Source organism: Heptranchias perlo, chromosome 2 (assembly GCF_035084215.1).
Source record: "Heptranchias perlo isolate sHepPer1 chromosome 2, sHepPer1.hap1, whole genome shotgun sequence".
Taxonomy (NCBI): Eukaryota; Metazoa; Chordata; class Chondrichthyes; order Hexanchiformes; family Hexanchidae; genus Heptranchias; species Heptranchias perlo.
Window position 1 is genome coordinate 153,919,690 of NC_090326.1, and position 27,068 is coordinate 153,946,757.

At 45.0% G+C, this 27,068-nt stretch overlaps 1 protein-coding gene across 10 annotated transcripts in view; it reads left to right on the plus strand.

Moving 5' to 3' along the window:
* Positions 1-27,068, plus strand: part of kmt2ca (lysine (K)-specific methyltransferase 2Ca) — a 424,137-nt gene that overhangs the window by 139,130 nt on the left and 257,939 nt on the right. For all 10 annotated transcript variants that reach the window (XM_068008355.1, XM_068008384.1, XM_068008402.1 and 7 more), the window contains exons 4-5: positions 691-826; positions 11,287-11,490. In XM_068008355.1, the coding sequence (XP_067864456.1) occupies positions 691-826; positions 11,287-11,490 (340 nt within the window). The remainder of the gene's footprint in view (positions 1-690; positions 827-11,286; positions 11,491-27,068) is intronic.

The window sequence follows — 27,068 nt, forward strand, 5'->3', positions numbered from 1 at the left end:
GAGGCAAAGTGCCTGCAAAGCAGCTGTGTGAAAATTTTAGATGTCCATCATTGCACTTTGCAAATTCCGACAGCGCCAAGTGGAAAAAATGTTCCGTAGACTATCAAATGCTCATATGGAATAAAATCCTTTTGGGCACGGGTTTTTAAACTGCAGTTCCAGAGTCCTGACAGTTCGGCTCTCAAAGCTTAGGCAACTCAGTGCTATTTGTGCTCATGTTTCTTATCTGCTGCTTAGTCTTGTTTGAATTTTGTAAGCCTGTAAGTTCAAAAATGATTGTTCTTAGTGCTGTCTCGTTGGATAAATGCCAATTCAGAACACCACGACCTGTTTAGCGTCAGCAAATTGAGATGTATGCAAATTCATTGGAACATGGATTTAAACCTTATCTGTGATCCCGCAATCCTTTGCACGCACTTGTGCGGCCCATGAAGATCGAAGACGTGGACACCCCTGCTGTAGGATTTTCACGTTCTGCTACGTTTTTTTTTAAAAAGGTCTTTTTAATGTACTTTTCCCAGTAGCTTACAATTTATCTAGGATTACCAGTGAGGCAAGACTTGTATAAAGTACTTAAAATTATGGATTGTATGAATGTTTTATTAAAGTACTGTATAGGTGGAAATATACTAGATAGTTTGGATGTTTATTTGATACTTATGAAATAGTTTTGTTTACTTTCCTCAACAGAAGTTAAAGATGATTCATTGGAGGAGGATGTCCTTACAGAAATGGAGACCAATGAGCAATCATCTCTCCTGCAGCGCTCAATATCTGAGGAGTCTGCCAGCTCCATAGCCTCAATCAACCTAGATGCAAAAACCAGGTCAGAACATGTAATGCTGAGTCATGTTCTCATGATTCATGCAGGGAATGCTGGGAACTAGCTTCCAAATATATGCGGTGGCACTGGTTAGAGCAGCCAGAACTGTTGGTTCGATTTGAATGGGAGAAGCTGGTGCCTTTCAGTTTGTGCAATTAATATTCATGACCATTTTTGTTAAGCCTTTACAGCTTTTCAAAGTGTAAATGTTTGTAAAACTCATTCATAGTTTCATAGAGTCTTCGAATGATACAGCACAGATGGCCATTCAGCCCATCGTGTCTGTGCCGGCTCTTTGAAAGAACAATCCAGTTAGTCCCACTCTTTCCCCATAGTTCTGTAACTTTTTTCCCTTCAAGTATTTATCCAATTCCCTTTTGCAAGTTATTATTAAATCTGCTTCCACCACTCTTTCAGGCAGTGCCTTCCAGATTGTAAAAAAATGTTTCCTCATGCCGCCTCTCGTTTTTTTAACAATCTCCTTAAATCTGTGTCCTCTAGTTACCGACCCTTCTGCCACTGGAAACAGCTTCTTCTTATTTACTCTATCAAAACCCTTCATGATTTTGAACACCTCTATCAAATCTCCTCTTAACCTCCTCTGCTCTAAGGACGACAACCCCAGCTTCTCCAGTCTCTCCACATAACTGAAGTCCCTCATCCATGGTACAGTTCGAGTAAATCTCTCTGCACCCTCTCTAAGATGTGGAGATGCCGGTGATGGACTGGGGTGGACAAATGTAAGGAGTCTTACAACACCAGGTTATAGTCCAACAGCTTTATTGGAATGACAAGCTTTCGGAGCTTTCCTCCTTCGTCACCTGATGGAGGAGGAAAGCTCCGAAAGCTTGTCATTCCAATAAAGCTGTTGGACTATAACCTGGTGTTGTAAGACTCCTTACATTCACCCTCTCTAAGGTGTTGACACCTTTCCTAAAGTGTGGTGCCCAGAATTGAACACACTACTCCAGCTGAGGCCTAACCAGTGATTTATAAAGGGTTAGTGTAACTTCCTTGCTTTTGTACTCTCTGCCTCTATTAATAAAGCCCAGGATTCCACATGCTTTTTTAACAGTCTTCTCAACTTGTCCTGCCACCTTCAAAGATTTGTGTATGTACAACCACAGGTGTCTCTGTTCCTGCACCCCCTTTAATTTAGTTTATATTGTGCCGCCTCATTTTTCTACCAAAATTTATCACTTCACGTTTCTCTGTGTTAAATTTCATCTGCCATGTGTCTGCCCATTTCACCAGTCTGTCTATGTCCTCCTGAAGTCTGTTACTATCCTTCACATTGTTTACTACATTTCCGAGTTTCGTGTCATCTGCAAACTTTGAAATTATATCCTCTATACCCAAGTCCAGGTCATCAATATATATCAAAAAGAGCAGTGGTCCTAATACCGACCCCTAGGGAACACTGCTGTACACTTCCCTCCAGTCTGAAAAACAACTGTTCACCATTACTCTCTGCTTTCTGTCCTTTAGCCAATTTTGTATCTACACCACCACTGTCCCTTGAATCCCATGGGCTTTAATTTTGCTAATGTGGTATTTTATCAAATGCCTTTTGAAAGTCCATATAAACAATATCAACTGCACTTACCCTCATCAACCCTCTCCATTACTTAGAAGAATCATAGGTTACAGCGTGGAAGGAGGCCATTTGGCCGATTGAGTCTGTGCCGGCAGTCCAGCTCGTTCCACTCCCCCGTCCTATCCCCATAGCCCTGCAATGTTTTGCCTTTTGAAGTATGTATCCAGTTCCCTGTTGAAGGCCATGATTTGAATCTGCCTGCATCACCCCCTCGGGCAATGCATTCCAGATCCGAACCATTCACTGTATATAAAAAAAAAAAAAGTTTTTCCTCATGTCACCTTTGATTCTTTTGCCAATCACCTTAAATCTATGTCCTCTGGTTCTTGACCCTTCTGCCAATGGGAACAGTTTCTCTCTATCTACTGTCAAGACCCTTCATTATTTTGAATACCTCTATCAAATCTCTTCTCAACCTTCTCTGTTTCAATTGTAAACAATTTTACAACACCAAGTTATAGTCCAACAAATTTATTTTAAATTCCACAAGCTTTCAGAGGCTTCCTCTTTCCTCAGGTGAACGGTGTGGAATTCTCTGTTTCAAGGAGAGCAACCCCAGCTTCTCAAGTCTATCCACATAACTAAAGTCCCTCATCCCTGGAATCATCCTAGTAAATCTCTTCTACACCCTTTCTAAGGCCTTCACATCCTTCCTAAAGTGCAGTGCCCAGAAGTGGACACAATACTCCAGTTGTGGCTGAACCAGTGTTTTATAAAGGTTCATCATGACTTCCTTGCATTTGTACTCTGACTCTATGCTTTTTTAACCACTTTCTCAACCTGCCCTGCCATTTCAATGATTTGTGCACATATATCCCCAGGTTTCTCTGTTCCTGTACCCCTTTTAGAATTGTGCCCTTTAATTTATATTGCCTCTCCTCATTCTTCCTACCAAAATGTATCCCCTCTCATTTTTCTGCGTTAAATTTCATCTGCCACGTGTCCGCCCATGCCACTAGCCTGTCTACATCCTCTTGAAACCTATCACTATCCTCCTCGCTGTTCACTACACTTCCAAGTTTTGTGTCATCTGCAAATTTTGAAATTGTGCCCTGTACACCCAAGTCCAAGTTATTAATATACATCAAGAAAAGCAGTGGTCTTAATACCGACCCCCAGGGAACGGGGGTCCCCCACTGAAAGATACTCCGCTTGCCTCACTTCATTCCCCAGAACTAGATCCAGCTCTACTTCCTTCCCTGTTGAGCTGGAAACAAACTGATCAAGGAAGTTCTCCTGCACACATTTCAAGAATTCCTCCCCCCGCCCCGTACCCTTTACATTGTTGCTATCCCAGTCTATATTGGGAGAATTGAAGTCCCTATTATCGCTACTCAACAGTTCTTGCATCTTTCTGTAATTTGCCTGCAAATTTGCTCCTCTATCTCCTACCTACTATCTGGTGGCCTATTGTATATACCCAGCCGCTTAATAGCTCCTCTATTCCTTAATTCTAACCAGATAGATTCTGTCTTAGACCTCGCAATTACGTTATCCCTATCCAGTGCTATAATCTTTTTTTATTCGTTCATGGGATGTGAGCGTCGCTGGCGAGGCCGGCATTTATTGCCCAGTCCTAATTGCCCTTGAGAAGGTGGTGGTGAGCCGCCTTCTTGAACCGCTTCTTTCATCAATACTGCCACCCCCTTCTTTCATTCCCTATCTTTCCGGAATACCTTGAAGCCAGGAATATTTAGTACCCAATTGCTCCCTTCTTCCTCTGTTATTGCCACTATATCGTAATCCCACGTGGCGACTTGTGTCTGCAGCTCACCAACCTTATTTACCAAGCTACATGCATTTATGCACGTGCACTCCGAACATATCTCAGACTGCCTTGCATTTGCCTCCTATCTGATCCCTCCTATTTGTCTCTCCGAGTCCTCTGTGCACCTTGTTTCTCCTTTCAAATGTTTTATCCTGGTGCCCATACCCCCACCAAATTAGTTTTAATCCCTCCCTCAGAGCACTAGTTAACTTTCCTGTGAGAATATTGGTCCCTGATCTGTTGAGGTGCAACCCGTCCACTTGGAATGGACCCCTGCTGCCACAGAACTGGTCCAAATGCCCCAGGATTCCACGGTCATTCTAGAAATGCTTTGGCAAGTGTTCACCTTGAATAGGTGACTTCTGGTGGAAGACAACTTATTTGCACCCCATTTAGTTTGTCGCACAAATCCAGTGGTATGTTCCCATTGGTTTATGAAACTGCTCCCTTTATATTGCAGCTGATGGGTACAGTAAGGTTGTCACTGTTCTCTCCCCATCACTTCACTATAGCCAGCTTGCTGTAATCATTTTACCTATTGCAAGGAGATCAATTGGATTATAAAAAGTTTGGAATTAGGAACAAATTAGTTTTTCAAAAAGCTTTATGCATACTCGAGCATTTAAAAAAAAATTCCAGAGCCCTTTCATTAAGCGCCACGCAACAAGTAAGTGTTGTTGGTGGGGGGAGGGGCAGGGAGTAGAGGAACTATTACGCAGCAGGATGAACAAAGTTGTTGGGAGTGGGAAGCTTTCCTTTAGGTGTACAGAATTTGGAAGTGTTTTTGTCGAGTTCCCAGAAATCTGAATTGGGCTACGTTTCAGAGCTGGATCAGCGCAACTTCAGAGGTGTTGCAGTGGTGTACATTGGAACATTACACATTAAACAGTGACTCGGTACCCACATCAAGACACAAGCAAAAAATAACTAATTGACAATGTATACAGATGTTGGCAATAGCCTGCAATGTGCTGTTGTAAATTTGTATGTACCGGATTAAATGTACGTAACAATTTAGATCACTTGAACTCTAATTGCTGAATTGATTACCAATTATCCCTCAAATTATGAACCTTTCGTAACTCAGCTAAACATTGATTAAGTGTTAATTCTGTAATACTGGAATATAATGCCTCAATTTGTTTTCCTATCCTCACTGACCTACATTGGCTCCCAGTCCACAAACGCCTCGATTTGAAAATTCTCATCATCTTCGTATTCAAATCTCTCCATGGCCTCACCCCTCCTTGTCTTGGTAACCTTCTCCAGCTCACAACCCTCAGAGTACTTTGCGTTCCTTCAACTCTAGCCTCGTGCGTCCCCCACTCCTTTCCCCCTACCATTAGCGCCTGTGCCTTCAGCCGTCTAGACCCTCAGCTCTGGAATTCTCTCCCTAAACATCTCTGTCTCTCCACCTCTCTCTCCCCTCCTTTAAGACTCTCCTTAAAACTTACCTGTTTGTCCAAGCTTTTAGTCACATGTCCTAATAGCTCCTGCTTTGGCTCGGTGTCCATTTTTGTCATAGTTCCTGGGAAGCTCCTTGGGATGTTCTAGGTTAAAGGCGCTATGTAAATGCAGGCTATTGTGGCTCAGCTGTGCCAGTGCGCTGCCGCAGACTCCATTCTCGTGGATTATACAAGATATTTTTAAAAACAAAGTTGAGAAATTTGCATCATTAGTCGTCTGTTTAATATTTCAAATTAAGCTGTTAATTGCTCCATTATTGCTTCAGATAGGCCAGGAGTCTGGTGTGTTAGGATTATGGTACTGGACTAGCAACCCAGAAGTTGAGTTAAAATCCCACCTTGACAAGTTGTGAAACTTTTTTTAAAATCCGATATTTTGAGTCCAGCTGGACACGACATTGTTAGTTCTTAATGCCCTTTGAAATGGCCTAGTAAGCCACTCCATTGAATAAACAATTGCTGCAAAACACGTCAACACTACAAAGACTGCAGTCGTTCAACAAGAAGGGCCAATCAGTTTGGCTACTGGGGATGTGTTGCCCATACTCTGAACAGATGATATGTACAAAAAATCAGAAGAGTGAAAAATTGCTGATAGGTTGAATCTTTTTATTGACTGCACAAGTTCAAATGGTTTGTTTTCATAATTATACACTAGACTCTTATTGCAACATACACAATGTAGAATGATTACTGATATACATTAATTGGTCCCTCCCTTATGACATTTGCAAAACATGCTTTTTGTACAGTTCCCCAAACTTTCTGAAACTGACTACTGTATTTTTGAATAATTTGTTAACTGCTCATTTGGATAAATAGAATTTGCTTGGACCTTCTTAATATTATCTGAACTCTTCTCCCTTAAAAGGCTAAAAAAGTAAAATGTCTCCTCCATACAGAAAATTTACTTTTTTCTATTTGTGTCTATCAAAAAAGTAGTCTGTTTGGAGATTTGCCTCAGCAAAAGACTAATTTGGATGACTTATTTAGATTATCTGTCGTCATTTTACTGAATTAAGATCCACATCCTTCTAAGTGCTGGATGTCTGCTCTGCTCTCTCATCCGACCAAGTAACGTCCACAGGGAAGACATGAAATGACACATTCCCAAAAGGCTGCTTTTTAATGGGCTCAAATGGGAATATCTCCTCTCTGAGAGGAGACACTTTAAATAATTTGTTTTACCTGTCTCTCTGGTGGTGAATTATTTAGATTCAAAGTACTTCCCTTCCTCCTACACATTCCCTTTAAAGTTGTTGAATAACCATTTGTATAAAGGGAAACACTGAAAGTAGGCAGATGTGAAGTAATTTCTTCAATGTTGAAAGGTCAATTTTTTTAATGCTACTGTTCTTACAGAATGGACAACTAATCTACTGTTCAATTTTAAATGGTGGATCTGTCAGTTTTTTGTTTTGATAGTATTACCTGTAGTACGGTAGCATAGTGGTTATGTTACTGGGCGAGTAATCCAGAGGCCTGGACTAAAATCCAGAGTCATGAGTTCAAATCCCGCCACGGCAGCTGGCGAATTTAAATTCAATTAATTAAAATAAAAATCTGGAATTAAAATACTAGTATCAGTAATGATGGCCATGAAACTACCGGATTGTCGTAAAAACCCATCTGGTTCACTAATGTCCTTTAGGGAAGGAAGCCTGCCGCCCTGACCCGGTCTGGCCGATATGTGACTCCAGACCCACAGCAATGTGGTTGATTCTTAATTGCCCTCTGAAATGGCCTAGCAAGCCACTCAGTTGTAAAATCTCGCTACGAAAAGTCATAATAAGAATAAAACCGGACGGACCACCCGGCATCGGACCACTAGGCACCGGACACGACAACGGCAAAACACCAAGCCCAGTCGACCCTGCAAGGTCCTCCTTACTAACATCTGGGGACTTGTGCCAAAATTGGGAGAGCTGTCCCACAGACTAGTCAAGCAACAGCCTGACATAGCCATACTCACAGAATCATATCTTTCAGCCAACGTCCCAGACTCTTCCATCACCATCCCACCGGCAGGACAGACCCACCAGAGGTGGCGGTACAGTGATATACAGTCAGGAGGGAGTGGCCCTGGGAGTCCTCAACATTGACTCTGGACCCCATGAAATCTCATGGCATCAGGTCAAACATGGGCAAGGAAACCTCCTGCTGATTACCACCTACCGTCCTCCCTCAGCTGATGAATCAGTCCTCCTCCATGTTGAGCACCACTTGGAGGAAGCACTGAGGGTAGCAAGGGCACAAAATGTACTCTGGGTGGGGGACTTCAATGTCCATCACCAAGAGTGGCTCGGTAGCACCACTACTGACCGAGCTGGCCGAGTCCTGAAGGACATAGCTGCCAGACTGGGCCTGCGGCAGGTGGTGAGCGAACCAACACGAGGGAAAAACTTACTTGACCTCGTCCTCACCAATCTACCTGTCGCAAATGCATCTGTCCATGATAGTATTGGTAGGAGTGACCACCGCACAGTCCTCGTGGAGATGAAATCCCGTCTTCGCACTGAGGACACCATCCAACGTGTTGTGTGGCACTACCACCGTGCTAAATGGGATAGATTCAGAACAGATCTAGCAGCTCAAAACTGGGCATCCATGAGGCGCTGTGGGCCAGCAGCAGCAGAATTGTATTCCAGCATAATCTGTAACCTCATGGCCCGGCATATTCCTCACTCTACCATTACCAACAAGCCAGGGGATCAACCCTGGTTCAATGAGGAGTGTAGAAGAGCATGCCAGGAGCAGCACCAGGCGTACCTAAAAATGAGGTGCCAACCTGGTGAAGCTACAACTCAGGACTACATGCATGCTAAACAGTGGAAGCAACATGCTATAGACAGAGCTAAGCGATTCCACAACCAACGGATCAGATCAAAGCTCTGCAGTCCTGCCACATCCAGTCGTGAATGGTGGTGGACAATTAAACAACTAACGGGAGGAGGAGGCTCTGCAAACATCCCCATTCTCAATGATGGCGGAGTCCAGCACGTGAGTGCAAAAGACAAGGCTGAAGCGTTTGCAACCATCTTCAGCCAGAAGTGCCGAGTGGACGATCCATCTCAGCCTCCTCCCGATATCCTCACCATCACGGAAGCCAGTCTTCGGCCAATTCGATTCACTCCACGTGATATCAAGAAACGGCTGAGTGCACTGGATGCAGCAAAGGCTATGGGCCCCGACAACATCCCAGCTGTAGTGCTGAAGACTTGTGCTCCAGAACTAGCTGCGCCTCTAGCCAAGCTGTTCCAGTACAGCTACAACACTGGCATCTACCCGACAATGTGGAAAATTGCCCAGGTATGTCCTGTCCACAAAAAGCAGGACAAATCCAATCCGGCCAATTACCGCCCCATCAGTCTACTCTCAATCATCAGCAAAGTGATGGAAGGTGTCGTCGACAGTGCTATCAAGCGGCACTTACTCGCCAATAACCTGCTCACCGATGCTCAGTTTGGGTTCCGCCAGGACCACTCGGCTCCAGACCTCATTACAGCCTTGGTCCAAACATGGACAAAAGAGCTGAATTCCAGAGGTGAGGTGAGAGTGACTGCCCTTGACATCAAGGCAGCATTTGACCGAGTGTGGCACCAAGGAGCCTTAGTAAAATTGAAGTCAATGGGAATCAGGGGGAAAACTCTCCAGTGGCTGGAGTCATACCTAGCACAAAGGAAGATGGTAGTGGTTGTTGGAGGCCAATCATCTCAGCCCCAGGGGATTGCTGCAGGAGTTCCTCAGGGCAGTGTACTAGGCCCAACCATCTTCAGCTGCTTCATCAATGACCTTCCCTCCATCATAAGGTCAGAAATGGGGATGTTCGCTGATGACTGCACAGTGTTCAGTTCCATTCGCAACCCCTCATATAATGAAGCAGTCCGAGCCCGCATGCAGCAAGACCTGGACAACATCCAGGCTTGGGCTGATAAGTGGCAAGTAACATTCGCGCCAGATAAGTGCCAGGCAATGACCATCTCCAACAAGAGAGAGTCCAACCACCTCCCCTTGACATTCAACGGCATTACCATCGCCGAATCCCCCACCATCAACATCCTGGGGGTCACCATTGACCAGAAACTTAACTGGACCAGCCATATAAATACTGTGGCTACGAGAGCAGGTCAGAGGCTGGGTATTCTGCGGCGAGTGACTCACCTCCTGACTCCCCAAAGCCTTTCCACCATCTACAAGGCACAAGTCAGGAGTGTGATGGAATACTCTCCACTTGCCTGGATGAGTGCAGCTCCAACAACACTCAAGAAGCTCGACACCATCCAAGATAAAGCAGCCCGCTTGATTGGCACCCCATCCACCACCCTAAACATTCACTCCCTTCACCACCGGCGCACTGTGGCTGCAGTGTGCACCATCCACAGGATGCACTGCAGCAACTCGCCAAGGCTTCTTCGACAGCACCTCCCAAACCCGCGACCTCTACCACCTAGAAGGACAAGGGCAGCAGGCGCATGGGAACAACACCACCTGCACGTTCCCCTCCAAGTCACACACCATCCCGACTTGGAAATATATCGCCGTTCCTTCATTGTCGCTGGGTGAAAATCCTGGGACTCCCTTCCTAACAGCACTGTGGGAGAACCGTCACCACACGGACTGCAGCGGTTCAAGAAGGCGGCTCACCACCACCTTCTCAAGGGCAATTAGGGATGGGCAATAAATGCCGGCCTTGCCAGCGACGCCCACATCCCGTGAACTAATAAAAAAAAACAACAGCAACTTGGATTTGTATAGCGCCTTTAATGTAGTAAATGGGGAACCAATTTATTTGCTGACTATTGGCTTATTATCTATGGTATGTCTTGTAGTCTCCAAGCCTGCATTAGGTGTTGAAAGAACGTAATCAAAAATCTAGGTGCAAAGTTCATTAAATGTTTTTTCCCTTCCCCATCTCTTGTGAAGTCACTGCTTCATGAGTATCAGTTTGCCTCTGTTATCTCACCCAAATGGTCAGATTATTCATGTGTCGTTCTTGACAGCAAATCTTGGCAGATTGGTTCACTGTTTGTGGCAGCACAGATTAACTTATTTTCACACAATGTCCACATGCCCATTCAGCAGGGCTTGCTGCATAGCAAACAGAAGCAGGAACCCTCACTTCACACAAACCCAGGGTCGCAAAAAACAGTTGTAGCTGTGCTGCCTGAGATCTGCTAACTTGGGCAGGAGTGTACCAAGGAATAAAAGTAGGAAACATAAGTGGACGCTTCAGATATATATAGCATTATTTTACTTCGAATAGGAAGGTGGAATACATGTGTTTTTTGGAAGTAGATCTTTGTATTCTTAATGTTTGTTAGCTGCATACCTCTGATTTTAATGACTGACTGGGAAGAAACATAAATCTGTTTGCCTGAAGTCCAACTTCTCTAATGATATGCACCCAGTTGAATGGTTTACGTGGGCATTTTTTATGTGACTGGGAATTGTGAGGTTTTCGATATTTCCATGTGGAGCTCTAGATGCATGCCTGTATTTAGTATATATCTTGAAGTGATGGTAATCAAAATATTTTTCTGAATTGCTGTATTGAGAAAAATATACATGGAGGGGGGAGATAATTTGTGATATGGAATAAAACTATAATACTAATATGTTGCTTCCCTTGCAGCAATGAACAGCTGTGTGCCTTGTGCTACTGTAGTGAGCGGAGCTCGCTGGGGCAGGGCGAGTTGAAAAGGTTTGACCCAACTCCAGATTTTACTGTGCTAAGAGCGAGCCCATCTCAAGCAAAGCAAGACAGTACTGACAGGTCGGAGGATGGTAGTGACAACAGCCACAAACTGTGTTCCACTTCACGAAGGCGACAGAAAAAGTGAGTACTTATCTGTTCATTAACAAAACAGTTTTCCTGTCCCTTTTGCCTGTTTTTGAGCTGTTCAAAACTTTATGCTATTTATTGGTTTGAAATGAGGTTCCAGCAACTTGGATGGGCAGGTATTTGTTTCGTATTGGACAGTTCCTCTGATTACAGGAAGTGTTTGTGTTGTGGACATGTCAGTGGTACCTGAATAGTTTCAATTTTTGCACTGCTTTCCTGCCATGTACTGTTGCTAAAGGTAGGAAAGATCATATCTTCGTTGCCAATTTTCTCTTCCTCCAGATCTCCTGAAGGCACTGACTTGCTGGTATTCCACGGAGGCAGGGTGTTCTCTGGTACTTTCACTCAAATGACAATTCTTCATCCGAACCTAGGCAATGACTATTGGTAACTATTACGTTGTGTAGGGGTGGGACAGAACATCTGAATTAAGTGTTATGTCCTTGCCCAATATCAAATATGCACACTTTCCAGCAGGAATCACTGGATAACAAAAGGGAGCAGGAATCCTGGCTGATTTTTCTCCCTCCTCCCTCCCCATCCCTAAATCGCCTGGTGTAATTTGTAGAAGTCAGTTGTATTATCACAGTTGCTGCCATAGATGAAATCAGCTAACTCAGTACAGACCAGAAATCAAACCTAGAATCTTCCATCTGTATGGCTCAGTTACACACTGCCTTTACCAGTTGAATCACTGAGGGGGGAGTTTGTGGAATTGTGGATGGAGGTGCTAGGAACATTTCCTATGGCACTGCCAATTTAACCTGTGCTGACTTGCCTTCTCAATAACTTCAAAATTCTTGACTAGATTTTTATCTAAACTTCATAAGTACTTCATTCATATTTCCATTTAAAGATTCCACTTTTTAAAAAATTTCAGTGAGATACTGAAACTATTTTGTGATAACTCTTTAGTCTCCTTTCTGGAAGAATGTGTTCTATTTAAAGCTTTAGAAGTAACCTTATGATAGAATATTTACTGATGAAAATATGTTATAATATTTACCATAAAATATATATTTAAAATAAAAGCAGTTTGATGTCTGACTTACTGTTTGGAGTGCTCTTCTGCTATGTCAAGGAAAGCTGGAAGCACTAAGATAGGCTGTTTCTGCATTTAGCCTATTGATCCCAGTGTTCCCAGTACGATGCTCACTCTCAGCAGTTGAGAGATTGCCCACTGCAACTCCCATTAACTTGTGTGTGGACTGTGCGATGTGGATATCCTGGATCCACAAGGTATTCAGGGGACCTCCGTCTGCATCAGGTGCTGAAGAGTGGAGTCTCTTGTCTTGTAAGATTGCTGAGCTTGGGGACCAATTGTCTGTACTTTGCAACTTCTGAGAAGGCAAAAAGTTTCTGAATCATGCATTCCAGCCCACAGAGGCAAACTGCAGCAGCAGGAAAAGAGGAAACTCTTGAATACCTGGATGGCTTTTAATAGTTTTGAGAAGGGTGGCAACTGTGATTTAGAGGCGTGTGGTCCTGATCAGCACGCATTTAGAATTACATAAAATGTACAGCAGAGAAACAGGCCATTCGGCAACCAATATTGCCACCCCCCCCCCTCCTTTTTTACCCCCCTCTCCATCTCATCTGAAAACCCTGTAACCAGGAATGTTGAGCTGCCATTCCTGCCCCTGTTTAAGCCATGTTTCTGTAATAGCTATGATATCGTACTTCCACGTGTCTATCTGTGCCCCCAGCTCATCTGCCTTATTCACCATACTCACTGCATTGATGTATATACCATTAAGCACTGCCAAACTGTGTTGCTGTCTAGTTTCTAACTTTTGTTCCCTCTGCCTTCCAAACTCACTTAGTAATTTTCTGCCTTCAATTTCCAGTTCTGCTTCTCTCCCTTCTGAATCATCCCCCTGCCATTTAAAAAGTACTTGGATGTGCATTTGAAGTGCCATAACCTACAAGGCTTCGGACCAAGTGCTGGAAAGTGGGATTAGGCTGGGTAGCTCTATTTTGACCGACACAGACACGGTGGGACGAATGGCCTCCTGTGCTGTAAATTTTTTGTGTTTCTATGTAACGGGCTGCTGATACGCTGTCACCCGTTTTGTACTATTGCCCAAGATGAGTTTCACCCTCCGTGGTGTAGGAAGGAAATATTTAGATTTTGTGGATATTGGGATGAGTTTTGGGATGGGGAAGCTGCACAAATGGAATGGCCTTTCCTTGAGCCATACTGACAGAGAGTAAATAGAAGAGTGGGATGAATTTAAGCTATTATGACAGAGAGAGAGTGGGGGGAAGGGGGACAGAAACGGGACAAAGAGAGAGGGGGGAGGGAGTTGAATCATGTTTTGAGCACATTGAAAGTAGAAAGTTTGGAGGAGTGGATGTGCCTGGGAAGACCGCAGCAAGGAGCGGAGTTAAGTCTTAACGCGCCTTGTATTTGTGTACATATTAAGAATTATGTTATAGAACTAGAATTGTGCCTAAATTAGGATGCAGGGGTTTCTATGTAAAAGAAGATCCAAAGGTAGGGGAAATAAGTAAACCTGGTTTTAGCACTGACTAGAAATAGTTTTTGTGGATTGAGTTAAGGGATTAAAAAGGGAAAGAATCCAGTTGTTATGGTTACATAGAAATTACAACACCTATACAGGCAGTTTGGCCCAACCATGTTGGTGTTTATCCTGCAAATGAGCAGCAGTCTTAATCACATGTGCCTGCCCTTCTTCTTTATCCTTGTATCCCTTTTCATTCAACCACCTATCTAAACGAGTCTTAAAAGTTGACATGTTGTTTGCTTCAATCATTATTTCCTGTAGTGCATTCCACAGCCTCACAGTCTTCTGTGCAAAATGTTTCTCCTGCTCTCTGTCCTAAATCTCTTACACAAATGTAGCGTGATACCTTTAAGGGCAATCCCAAGCAAGTATAGGCCATGCAGGGTTCAATATTTTTTTTATTTGTTCATGGGATGTGGGCGTCGCTGGCAAGGCCAGCGTTTATTGCCCATCCCTAATTGGCCTTGAGAAGGTGGTGGTGAGCTGCCACCTTGAACCGCTGTAGTCCGTGTGGTGAAGGTTCTCCCACAGTGCTGTTAGGTAGGGAGTTCCAGGATTTTGACCCAGCAGCGATGAAAGAACGGCAATATATTTCCAAGTCGGGATGGTGTGTGTCTTTGAGGGGAACGTGCAGGTGGAGTTGTTCCCATCTGCCTGCTGCCCTTGTCCTTCTAGGAACATAGGAACAGGATTAGGCCATTCAGCCCCTCGTGCCTGCTCCGCCATTTGATAAGATCATACCTGCCTTTGGCCCATATCCCTTAATACCTTTGGTTGCCAAAAAGCTATCTATCTCACTTTTAAATTTAGCAATTGAGCTAGTATCAATTGCCGCTTGTGGAAGAGAGTTCCAAACTTCTACCACCCTTTGTGTGTAGAAATGTTTTCTAATCTCGCTCCTGAAAGGTCTGGCTCTAATTTTTAGACTGTGCCCCCTACTCCTAAAATCCCCAACCAGCGGAAATAGTTTCTCTCTATCCACCCTATCCGTTCCCCTTAATATCTTATAAACTTCGATCAGGTCACCCCTTAACCTTCGAAACTCCAGAGAATACAACCCCAATTTGTGTAATCTCTCCTCGTAACTTAACCCTTGAAGTCCGGGTATCATCCCCACTACTGATGTTAGGCTAACTGGTCTGTCATTCCCTGTTTTTTCTCTCCCTTTTTTTAAATAGTAGGATTACATTTGCCACCCTCCAATCTGTAGGAACTGTTCCAGAGTCTATAGAATTTTGGAAGATGACCACCAATGCATCCACTATTTCCAGGGCCACTTCCTTTAGTACTCTGGGATGCAGATTACCAGGCCCTGGGTATGTAGATTACCAGGCCCTGGGGATGTCAGCCTTCAGCCCCATTAATTTCCCGAGCACTTTTTTTTACTAATACTGGTTTCCTTCAGTTCCTCCCTCTCACTAGACCCTTGGTTCCCTAACATTTCTATGGAGGTTATTTGTGTCCTCCTTTGTGAAGACAGAAGGTAGGCTGCTTTGTCCTGGATTGTGTCGAACTTTGCGTGTTGTTGTTGTTGCACTCGTCCAGGCAAGTGGAGAGTATTCCATCACACACCTGACCTGTGCCTTGTAGATAGAATCATAGAATCATAGAAGTTACAACATGGAAACAGGCCCTTCGGCCCAACATGTCCATGTCGCCCAGTTTATACCACTAAGCTAGTCCCAATTGCCTGCACTTGGCCCATATCCCTCGATACCCATCTTCCCCATGTAACTGTCCAAATGCTTTTTAAAAGACAAAATTGTACCCGCCTCGACTACTGCCTCTGGCAGCTCGTTCCAGACACTCACCACCCTTTGAGTGAAAAAATTGCCCCTCTGGATCCTTTTGTATCTCTCCCCTCTCACCTTAAATCTGTGCCCCCTCGTTATAGACTCCCCTACCTTTGGGAAAAGATTTTGACTATCGACCTTATCTATGCCCCTCATTATTTTATAGACTTCTATAAGATCACCCCTTAACCTCCTACTCTCCAGGGAATAAAGTCCCAGTCTGTCTAACCTCTCCCTGTAAGTCAAACCATCAAGTCCCGGTAGCATCCTAGTAAATCTTTTCTGCACTCTTTCTAGTTTAATAATATCCTTTCTATAATAGGGTGACCAGAACTGTACACAGTACTCCAAGTGTGGCCTCACCAATGCCCTGTACAACTTCAACAAGACATCCCAACTCCTGCATTCAATGTTCTGACCAATGAAACCAAGCATGCTGAATGCCTTCTTCACCACCCTATCCACCTGTGACTCCACTTTCAAGGAGCTATGAATCTGTACTCCGAGATCTCTTTGTTCTATAACTCTCCCCAACACCCTAACATTAACGGAGTCGGTCCTGTCCCGATTCGATCTACCAAAATGCATCACCTCACATTTATCTAAATTAAACTCCATCTGCCATTCATCGGCCCACTGGCCCAATTTATCAAGATCCCGTTGCAATCCCAGATAACCTTCTTCACTGTCCACAATGCCACCAATCTTGGTGTCATCTGCAAACTTACTAACCATGCCTCCTAAATTCTCATCCAAATCATTAATATAAATAACAAATAACAGCGGACCCAGCACCGATCCCTGAGGCACACCGCTGGACACAGGCATCCAGTTTGAAAAACAACCCTCGACAACCACCCTCTGTCTTCTGTCGTCAAGCCAATTTTGTATCCAATTGGCTACCTCACCTTGGATCCCATGAGATTTAACCTTATGTAACAACCTACCATGCGGTACCTTGTCAAATGCTTTGCTGAAGTCCATGTAGACCACGTCTACTGCACAACCCTCATCTATCTTCTTGGTTACCCCTTCAAAAAACTCAATCAAATTCGTGAGACATGATTTTCCTCTCACAAAACCATGCTGACTGTTCCTAATTAGTCCCTGCCTCTCCAAATGCCTGTAGATCCTGTCCCTCAGAATACCCTCTAACAACTTACCCACTACAGATGTCAGGCTCACTGGTCTGTAGTTCCCAGGCTTTTCCCTGCCGCCCTTCTTAAACAAAGGCACAACATTTGCTACCCTCCAATCTTTAGGCACCTCACCTGTAGCGGTGGATGATTCAAATATCTCTGCTAGGGGACCCGCAATTTCCTCCCTAACCTCCCATAACGTCCTGGGATACATTTCATCAGGTCCCGGAGATTTATCTACCTTGATGCGCGTTAAGACTTCCAGCACCTCCCTCTCTGTAATATGTACACTCCTCAAGACATCACTATTTATTTCCCCAAGTTCCCTAACATCCATGCCTTTCTCAACCGTAAATACCGATGTGAAATATTCATTCAGGATCTCACCCATCTCTTGTGGTTCCGCACTTAGATGACCTTGTTGATCCTTAAGAGGCCCTACTCTCTCCCTAGTTACCCTTTTGCCCTTTATGTATTTGTAGAAGCTCTTTGGATTCACCTTTGCCTGATCTGCCAAAGCAATCTCATATCCCCTTTTTGCCCTCCTGATTTCTCTCTTAACTCTACTCCGGCAATCTCTATACTCTTCAAGGGATCCACTTGATCCCAGCTGCCTATGCATGTCATATGCCTCCTTCTTCTTTTTGACTAGTGCCTCAATCTCCCGAGTCATCCAAGGTTCCCTACTTCTACCAGCCTTGCCCTTCACTTTATAAGGAATGTGCTTACCCTGAACCCTGGTTAACACACTTTTGAAAGCCTCCCACTTACCAGACGTCCCTTTGCCTGCCAACAGACTCTCCCAATCAACTTCTGAAAGTTCCTGTCTAATACCATGAAAATTGGCCTTTCCCCAATTTAGAATTTTAACTTTTGGGCCAGACCTATCCTTCTCCATAGCTATCTTAAAACTAATGGAATTATGATCACTGGTCCCAAAGTGATCCCTCACTAACACTTCTGTCACCTGCCCTTCCTTATTTCCCAAGAGGAGGTCAAGTTTGGCCCCCTCTCTCGTCGGGCCATCCACATACTGAATGAGAAATTCCTCCTGAATACACTCAACAAATTTCTCTCCATCCAAGCCCCTAATGCTATGGCTGTCCCAGTCAATGTTGGGAAAGTTAAAGTCCCCTACTATTACCACCCTATTTTTCTTGCAGCTGTCTGTAATCTCCTTACATATTTGCTCCTCAATTTCCCGTTGACTATTTGGGGGTCTGTAGTACAATCCTATCAAAGTGATCTCTCCCTTCTTATTTTTCAGTTCTACCCATATGGACTCCGTGGGCGAACCCTCGGATTTATCCCCTCTCACTACTGCCGTGATGTTCTCCCTAATCAAGAACGCAACTCCCCCTCCTCTCTTACCTCCTGCTCTATCTTTCCTATAGCATCTGTACCCTGGAACATTGAGCTGCCAGTCCTGCCCCTCCCTTAGCCATGTTTCAGTAATAGCTATAACATCCCAGTCCCATGTACCCATCCATGCCCTGAGTTCATCTGCCTTGCCCATCAGACTTCTTGCATTGAAATAAATGCAGTTTAATCTAGACTTCCCTTGGTCTTTGCCCTGCTTTCTCAGACCATCTGTCCGGTCATGTTCTGTACACTCTCCCTTACTGCCTTTTGTTTCTGTCACCACTTTATTTCCCACTGACTTCCTGCATCGGTTCCCATCCCCCTGCCACATTAGTTTAAACCCTCCCCAACAGCACTGGCAAACACTCCCCCTAGGACATTGGTTCCAGTCCTGCCCAGATGCAGACTGTCCAATTTGTACTGGTCCCACCTCCCCCAGAACCGGTTCCAATGGCCCAGGAATTTGAATCCCTCCCTCTTGCACCATCTCTCAAGCCACGTATTCATCTTAGCTATCCTGTCATTCCTACTCTGACTAGCCCGTGGCACTGGTAGCAATCCTGAGATTACTACCTTTGAGGTCCTACTCTTTAGTTTAACTCCTAACTCCCTAAATTCAGCTTGTAGGACCTCATCCTGTTTTTTACCTATATCGTTGGTGCCTATATGCACCACGACAACTGGCTGTTCACCCTCCCCCTCCAGAATGTCCTGCAGATGGTGGAAAGGCTTTGGGGAGTCAGTAGGTGAGTCACTCGCCGCAGAATACCCAGCCTCTGACATGCTCTTGTAGCCACACTATTTATGTTTCTGTTCAATGGTGACCCTCAGGATGTTGATGGTGAGGGATTCAACGATGGTAATGCTGTTGAATGTCAAGGGGAGGTGGTTAGACTCTCTCTTGTTGGAGATGGTCATTGTCTGGCGCGAATGTTACTTGCCACTTATCAGCCAAGCCTGGATGTTGTCCAGGTCTTGCTGCATGCAGGCACGGACTGCTTCATTATCTTAGGGGTTGCGAGTGGAACTGAACACTGTGCAATCATCAGCGAACATCCCCTTTTCTGACCTTATGATGGAGGGAAGGTCATTGATGAAGCAGCTGAAGATGGTTGGGCCGAGCACACTGCCCTGAGGAACTCCTGCAGCAATCCCCTGGGGCTGAGATGTTTGGCCTCCAACAATCACTACCTTCTTCCTTTGTGCTAGGTATGACTCCAGCCACTGGAGAGTTTTCCCCCTGATTCCCATTGACTTCAATTTTACTAGGGCTCCTTGGTACCACACTCGGTCAAATGCTGCCTTGATGTCATGTGCAGTCAATCTCGCCTTACGGCTCCTGGGTAGGAGAAGAACCTGGGGGTTATGATGCATTATTTATTGAAGGTCGATGAGCAGTCTCCTGAGACTATTGTGAAAGAATATGGTGTTAGAATGTATTTCCAGAACTGTTAAATATAAAACAAGCGACACCATCTCCTTTTTATGAGGCCTTGGTCAAGCCAAATCTGGAATACCATATCCAGGTTTGGTCCCCTCACATGGTGGGTGATATAGCGGCCTTGGAAGAGATTTCTGATAAGGATCACCACATTCATTCCTACTGTAAGGGCCCTTAGTTACGAAGAGACTGAGGGCGCTCGGGCTTTATCCTTTGGAAAAGCATAGACTTCAAAGAGATATGATTGAGGTTTTCAAATTAACAAAATCGTTGGACTCTTTTCATGTAGATTTATATTTGCGCTAGATAGGTTAGGGCAGACCAGAGGACAAAATATAAGTTACAAAAGCATAGAACTAGCTTCTGTGATGGGAGATACTTCTTTCCACAGAGTTGTTGACTTCTAAAGTAAGTTGCTGGCATGTGCAGTGAGTGTGAATTTGCTGCAAGCATTCAAAAGGGAGCTGGGCAAGTTACTCAGAGTGGCAAACATCTCTACATATAGAAGGTAGATGGGTCATTGGGAGTTGTCACCCAGTTAAGGTCATGTCCTGGAACTCGCCTGGTCCCTTTGGAGGTTGGAGGAGAATTTTGCAGTTTGTTTTTCCCTAAATTGGCCTAAGATTTTTGATCCATTCTTTTGCCTCTCCCAATAGATTGCATGACTGTCAGTGTATATGCACGCGTGTGGGAGATGGTGTGGAAGTTGCACCATTCTGGCATTGGATAGGCTTGATGGACCAGCTGTTATTTTTCATATGTTCATAAAGTGCCGTATAAGTTCAAGTTATTGTTTTACAACAACAACAACTTGCATTTATATAGTGCCTTTAATGTAGTAAAGCATGCTAAGGCGCTTCACAGGAGTGTTATCAAACAAAATTTGACAGTGAGCCATGTAAGGAGATATGACAACAGGTGACCAAAAGCTTGGTCAAAGAGGTAGGTTTTACGGAGCGTAAGGGAGAGAGGTGGGGATGTCTCTGGAGGGAATTCCAGAGCTTAGAACTTAGGCAGCTGAAGGCATGGCCGCCAATGGTGGAGCGATTGAAATCTGGGATGCGCAGAGGCCCGAATTGGAGGAGCGCAGAGATCTTGGAGGGTTGTAGGGCTGGAGGAGGTTACAGAGATTGGCTTCAGAGAAAAGCATCATCACTGCCATAAAAATTGTATCCTTGAAGCAGGTTAGACTCAGATTTGTAGCTCATTTTAGCCCATTTGTCGTTTATTGATCAGTGTGGGGGGGTTTGTAGTTGAGATTGCGTCACAAAATTGGACTTAGCCTCAAATTTGCTGCTCCAATTGATGCTCCAAAGCTATGGATTGGAAGGAAAAGTGTGCTTAAATTTTACTTGGCCCATTTTGTGGTTTTCTTGTATAGATCACAGCTCACTGATCTCGAAGGCCAATTCGAGAACCAAATAAAATAAAACTAACTAACCAGGAAGGGGCTGGCTGGAACATGAGAGAAAGAAAGACCCATAACATTCTCTGGTAGATCAGCAGAGTAGATAATCCCAAGTAATTTTTTTAAATGGTGAGAAACTATTAAATGTTGGTGTTCAGAGGGATTTGAGTGCCCGTGTACACGAAACACAAAGTTAACATGCAGGTCCAGCAAGTAATTAGGAAGGCAAATAGTATGCTGGCCTTTATTACAAGAGGGTTAGAGTAGAAGAGTAAGGAAGTCTTGCTGCAGTTGTACAGGGCTTTGGTGAGACCACACCTGGTGTACTGCGTACAGTTTTGTTCTCCTTACCTAAGGAAGGATATGCTCGCCTTGGAGGCGGTGCAACAAAGGTTCACTAAATTGATTCCTGGGATTAGAAGGCTGACCTATGAGGAGATTGGGTAGAATGGGCCCATACAATCGAGTTTAGAAGAATGAGAGGTGATCTCATTGAAACATATAAGATTCTGAGAGGGCTTGACAGGATAGATGCTGTGAGGCTGTTTCCCCTGGCTGGAGAGTCTTGAACTAAGGGGCATAGTCTCAGGATAAGGGGTTGACCATTTAGGATTGAGATGAGGAATTTCTCCACTCAGAGGGTTGTGACTCTTTGGAATTTTCTACCCCAGAGGGCTGTGGATGCTCAGTCGTTAAGTGTATTCAAGACTGAGATCGATAGACTTTTGGACACTAAGGGAATCAAGGGATATGGGGATAGGGCGGGTAAGTGGAGTTGAGGTAGAAGATCAGCTATGATCTTACTGAATGGTGGAGCAGGCTTGAGGCGCCGTATAGCCTATTCTTTTTCTTACGTTCTTAAGTAATGCCTGCATACTCAGAGCCACAACTGCTAGCTGTAACACACTATTATCATTATAAAACAAGGCATCTGACTCATTCCTCAAATTTCTCCCCAGAAACATCTCTCCAGGTAAATTGTGGCTTCACTACCCTCCCCACCCTATCTATCTTCATTGTTCTAAGACCCGGTATTACCTGACTGGAAGTTCATCCAGGGATTCCTGTCTGTCTGACTGTATCTGCGAACTGTCAGATAGCATTATTCTAATCTACTGCCAGCCATCTGTGAGAAGCTTAAGCCGCCTTCTGGTGGTGGCTTCAAGAGACACTTTTGCCAAGTTCTGCCTCAGAAAATGTGGCTCTTAAAAGGGTGAGGTCGATGGAAAAGATGCTTTATGAATTTGATGTACTAACTGGGAAGAGTCACTAAGCTCAGCAGTGAGAGAGGATTGAACTGATATGCACAGTTGAAATTCTAAGATCTTTGATATGTGCTGAGATAATAGCTATATCTTAACAGAAGTACATAGAATGTACAGCACAGAAACAGGCCATTCGGCCCAAAAGGTCCATTCCGATGTTTATGCTCCATATGAGCCTCTCCCACCCTCCTCCTTCAAACCCCATCAGCATATCCTTCGATTCCTTTCTCCCTCATGTTTATCTAGCTTCCCCTTCAATGCATTTATTCTAGTCACCTCAACTACTCCTTGTGATGGCAAGTGTCACATTCTAACCACTCTTCGGTAAAGAAGTTTCTTCTGAATTCCCCATTGGATTTATTAGTGACTATCTTATATTTATGGCCCCTAGTTCTGGCCTCCCCCGCAAGTGGCAACATCTTCTCTACGTCTATCCTATCAAACCCTTTTATAATCTTAAAGACCTCTATCAGGTCACCCCTCAGTCTTTTTTCGAGAGAAAAGAGCCACAGCCTGTTCAGCCTTTCCCGATGTCTCTGTTTTCAGCAGCTCCCTCCCTGTTTGGAATGCGCACATTTTCGGGGCCTATTTTATCTGACTATGTAATCAGCGTTCACAATGTGAACTCAAAAATATATTTTGAAACCGAATAAGAAAATTAATTAGTTTCATATTTTAATTGCTTTCTCCCTGGAAGGCTTAGTGCTGAGATCTCCCCTGTTAATTCCAAAGTAGGGCTATTGCTAAGAACAGTTAATTGAAGCTGATGATTCATTCAACTCTCCTGCAACCATTGAATTGTCAATTTGACCTGAAATGAAATAGCTCCCAACCTTCAATGCAATCTTTATTGCATCACTCGGATGTGTCTGTATGTACACGGTCAGTGCGCTAGAAATTCTGTAAAATGTTGCCTACTGTTACTTTTCCTGCCATGTCTTTTTGCATTTTTATTTTTTAAAAAATAATTATTAATGTTACCCCCACGATTCAGGTCAGCTTTTTGGTCAGATTCTGCCTGGGGGCATCTACAAGGGTACCATTACTGGTCAACTCCCTATCGAAAAGATAAGCCATGGGGTATCCCAGTGGCTCAGCAAGTTTTTTTTATTCGTTCATGGGATGTGGGCATCGCTGGCGAGGCCAGCATTTATTGCCCATCCCTAATTGCCCTTGAGAAGGTGGTGGTGAGCCGCCGCCTTGAACCGCTGCAGTCCGTGTGGTGAAGGTTCTCCCACAGTGCTGTTAGGTAGGGAGTTCCAGGATTTTGACCCAGCGACGATGAAGGAACGGCGATACATTTCCAAGTCGGGATGGTGTGTGACTTGGAGGGGAACGTGCAGGTGGTGGTGTTCCCATGTGCCTGCTGCTCTTGTCCTTCTAGGTGGTAGAGGTCGCGGGTTTGGGAGGTGCTGTCGAAGAAGCCTTGGCGAGTTGCTGCAGTGCATCCTGTGGATGGTACACACTGCAGCCACTGTGCGCCGGTGGTGAAGGGAGTGAATGTTTAGGGTGGTGGGTGGGGTGCTTTGTCCTGGATGGTGTCGAGCTTCTTGAGTGTTGTTGGAGCTGCACTCATCCAAGCAAGTGGAGAGTATTCCATCACACTCCTGACTTGTGCCTTGCAGATGGTGGAAAGGCTTTGGGGAGTCGGGAGTTGAGTCACTCGCCGCAGAATACCCAGCCTCTGACCTGCTCTCGTAGCCACAGTATTTATATGGCTGGTCCAGTTAAGTTTCTGGTCAATGGTGACCCCCCAGGATGTTGATGGTGGGGGATTCGGCGATGGTAATGCCCTTGAATGTCAAGGGGTGGTGGTTAGACTCTCTTGCTGGAGATGGTCATTGCCTGGCACTTATCTGGCGCGAATGTTACTTGCCACTTATCAGCCCAAGCCTGGATGTTGTCCAGGTCTTGCTGCATGCGGGCTTGGACTGCTTCATTATTTGAGGGGTTGCAAATGGAACTGAACATGAGCAATCATCAGCGACCATCCCCATTTCTGACCTTATGATGGAGGGAAGGTCATTGATGAAGCAGCTGAAGATGGTTGGGCCTAGTACACTGCCCTGAGGAACTCCTGTAGCAATCCCTTGGGGCTGAGATGATTGGCCTCCAACAACCACTACCATCTTCCTTTGTGCCAGGTATGACTCCAGCCACTGGAGAGTTTTCCCCCTGATTCCCATTGACTTCAATTTTACTAAGGCTCCTTGGTGCCACACTCGGTCAAATGCTGCCTTAATATCAAGGGCAGTCACTCTCACCTCACCTCTGGAATTCAGCTCTTTTGTCCATGTTTGGACCAAGGCTGTAATGAGGTCTGAAGCCGAGTGGTCCTGGCGGACCCAAACTGAGCATCGGTGAGCAGGTTATTGGTGAGTAAGGTGCCGCTTGATAGCACTGTCGACGACACCTTCCATCACTTTGCTGATGATTGAGGGTAGACAGATGGGGCGGTAATTGGCCGGATTGGATTTGTCCTGCTTTTTGTGGACAGGGCATACCTGGGCAATTTTCCACATTGTCGAGTAGATGCCAGTGTTGTAGCTGTACTGGAACAGCTTGGCTGGAGGCGCAGCTAGTTCTGGAGCACAAGTCTTCAGCTCTACAGCTGGGATGTTGTCGGGGCCCATAGCCGTTGCTGTATCCAGTGCACTCAGCCGTTTCTTGATATCACGTGGAGTGAATCGAATTGGCCGAAGACTGGCTTCTGTGATGATGGGGATATCGGGAGGAGGCTGAGATGGATCGTCCACTCGGCACTTCTGGCTGAAGATGGTTGCAAACGCTTCAGCCTTGTCTTTTGTACTCACGTGCTGGACTCCGCCATCATTGAGGATGGGGATGTTCGCAGAGCCTCCTCCTCCCGTTAGTTGTTTAATTGTCCACCACCATTTACGACTGGATGTGGCAGGACTGTAGAGCTTTAATCTGATCCGTTGGTTGTGGAATCGCTTAGCCTTGTCTATAGCATGTTGCTTCCGCTGTTTAGCATGCATGTAGTCCTGAGTTGTAGCTTCACCAGGCTGGCACCTCATTTTTAGGTATGCTGGTGCAGCTCCTGGCATGCTCTTCTACACTCCTCATTGAACCAGGGTTGATCTCTAGGTTTGTTGGTAATGGTAGAGTGAGGAATATGCCAGGCCATGAGGTTCCAGATTGTGCTGGAATACAATTCTGCTGCTGCTAATGGCCCACAGTGCCTCATGGATGCCCAGTTTTGTGCTGCTAGATCTGTTCTGCATCTATCCCATTTCGCACAGTGGTAGTGCCACACAACACGTTGGCTGGTGTCCTCAGTGTGAAGACAGGACTTCATCTCCACGAGGACTATGCGGTGGTCACTCCTACCAATACTGTCATGGACACATGCATTTGTGACAGGTAGATTGGTGAGGACGAGGTCAAGTAAGCTTTTCCTTTGTGTTGGTTCGCTCACCACCTGCTGCAGGCCCAGTCTGGCAGCTATGTCCTTCAGGACTTGGCCAGCTCGGTCAGTCGTGCTGCAACCGAGCCACTCTTGGTGATGGACATTGAAGTCCCCCACCCAGAGTACATTTTGTGCCCTTTGTACCTCAGTGCTTCCTCCAAGTGGTGCTCAACATGGAGGAGGACTGATTCATCAGCTGAGGGAGGACGGTAGGTGGTAATCAGCAGGAGGTTTCCTTGCCCATGTTTGACATGATGCCATGAGATTTCATGGGGTCCAGAGTTAATGTTGAGGACTCCCAGGGCCACTCCCTCCTGACTGTATATCACTGTACTGCCACCTCTGATGTGTCTGTCCTGCCGGTGGGACAGGACATACCCAGGAATGGTGATGGAAGAGTCTGGGACGTTGGCTGAAAGGTATGATTTTGTGAGTGTGGCTATGTCAGGCTGTTGTTTGACTAGTCTGTGGGACAGCTCTCCAAATTTTGGCACAAGTCCCCAGATGTTAGTGAGGAGGACTTTGCAGGGTTGACTGGGCTTGGTTTGCCATTGTCGTGTCCAGCGCCTAGTGGTCCGATGCCGGGTGGTCCATCTTGTGAGTAGATGACCCATAGAAACCAGGTTCAATCCCTAGTCTGAACCAGCTGAACTCAGTCTAAGCAAAAGTGGAGGTACTAGATGTTGGCTGTACTGGGTTAGAAAGGGGAAAATCAGCCACGGTTCCTGATCCTGATTTCTGCCCAGCAAATCCCAGCTGGAAGTGTGTGTGTATGGAGGCCAGGTCAGGACAAGATCAGTCTTGGCTCAAATGCTCTCTGCAGTGACTAGCTTGCCGACACTCAGATTGACTTTTTTAATTAGACTGAGTTATTTTTAATTCCACAAATAATCCCCTTGTTGAATAATTTTTTTAAATCTCATTATTGGACTTCTGTACGACCAGAAGAATTTTATTTAATTAATAGTTTGGGATAACATATTGTGCTTGTATGTCATCCACAGCTATTAATAATCTAAAGTGCAAGTGTGACCAAAGTGAAGATTGGTACTGGCTTCTTCAATATAGACACTGTACAGAAGGGTTGAAAATCCAGCCGCACTCGCAGAAATCAGGTTCCCAACTTAGTTCGCACTAGTGTTGCAGGAACATGTTAGATGTTGCTGAGCTGTTTACTTGAGGGAGGAGCCTAGCTACGAAAGTTAA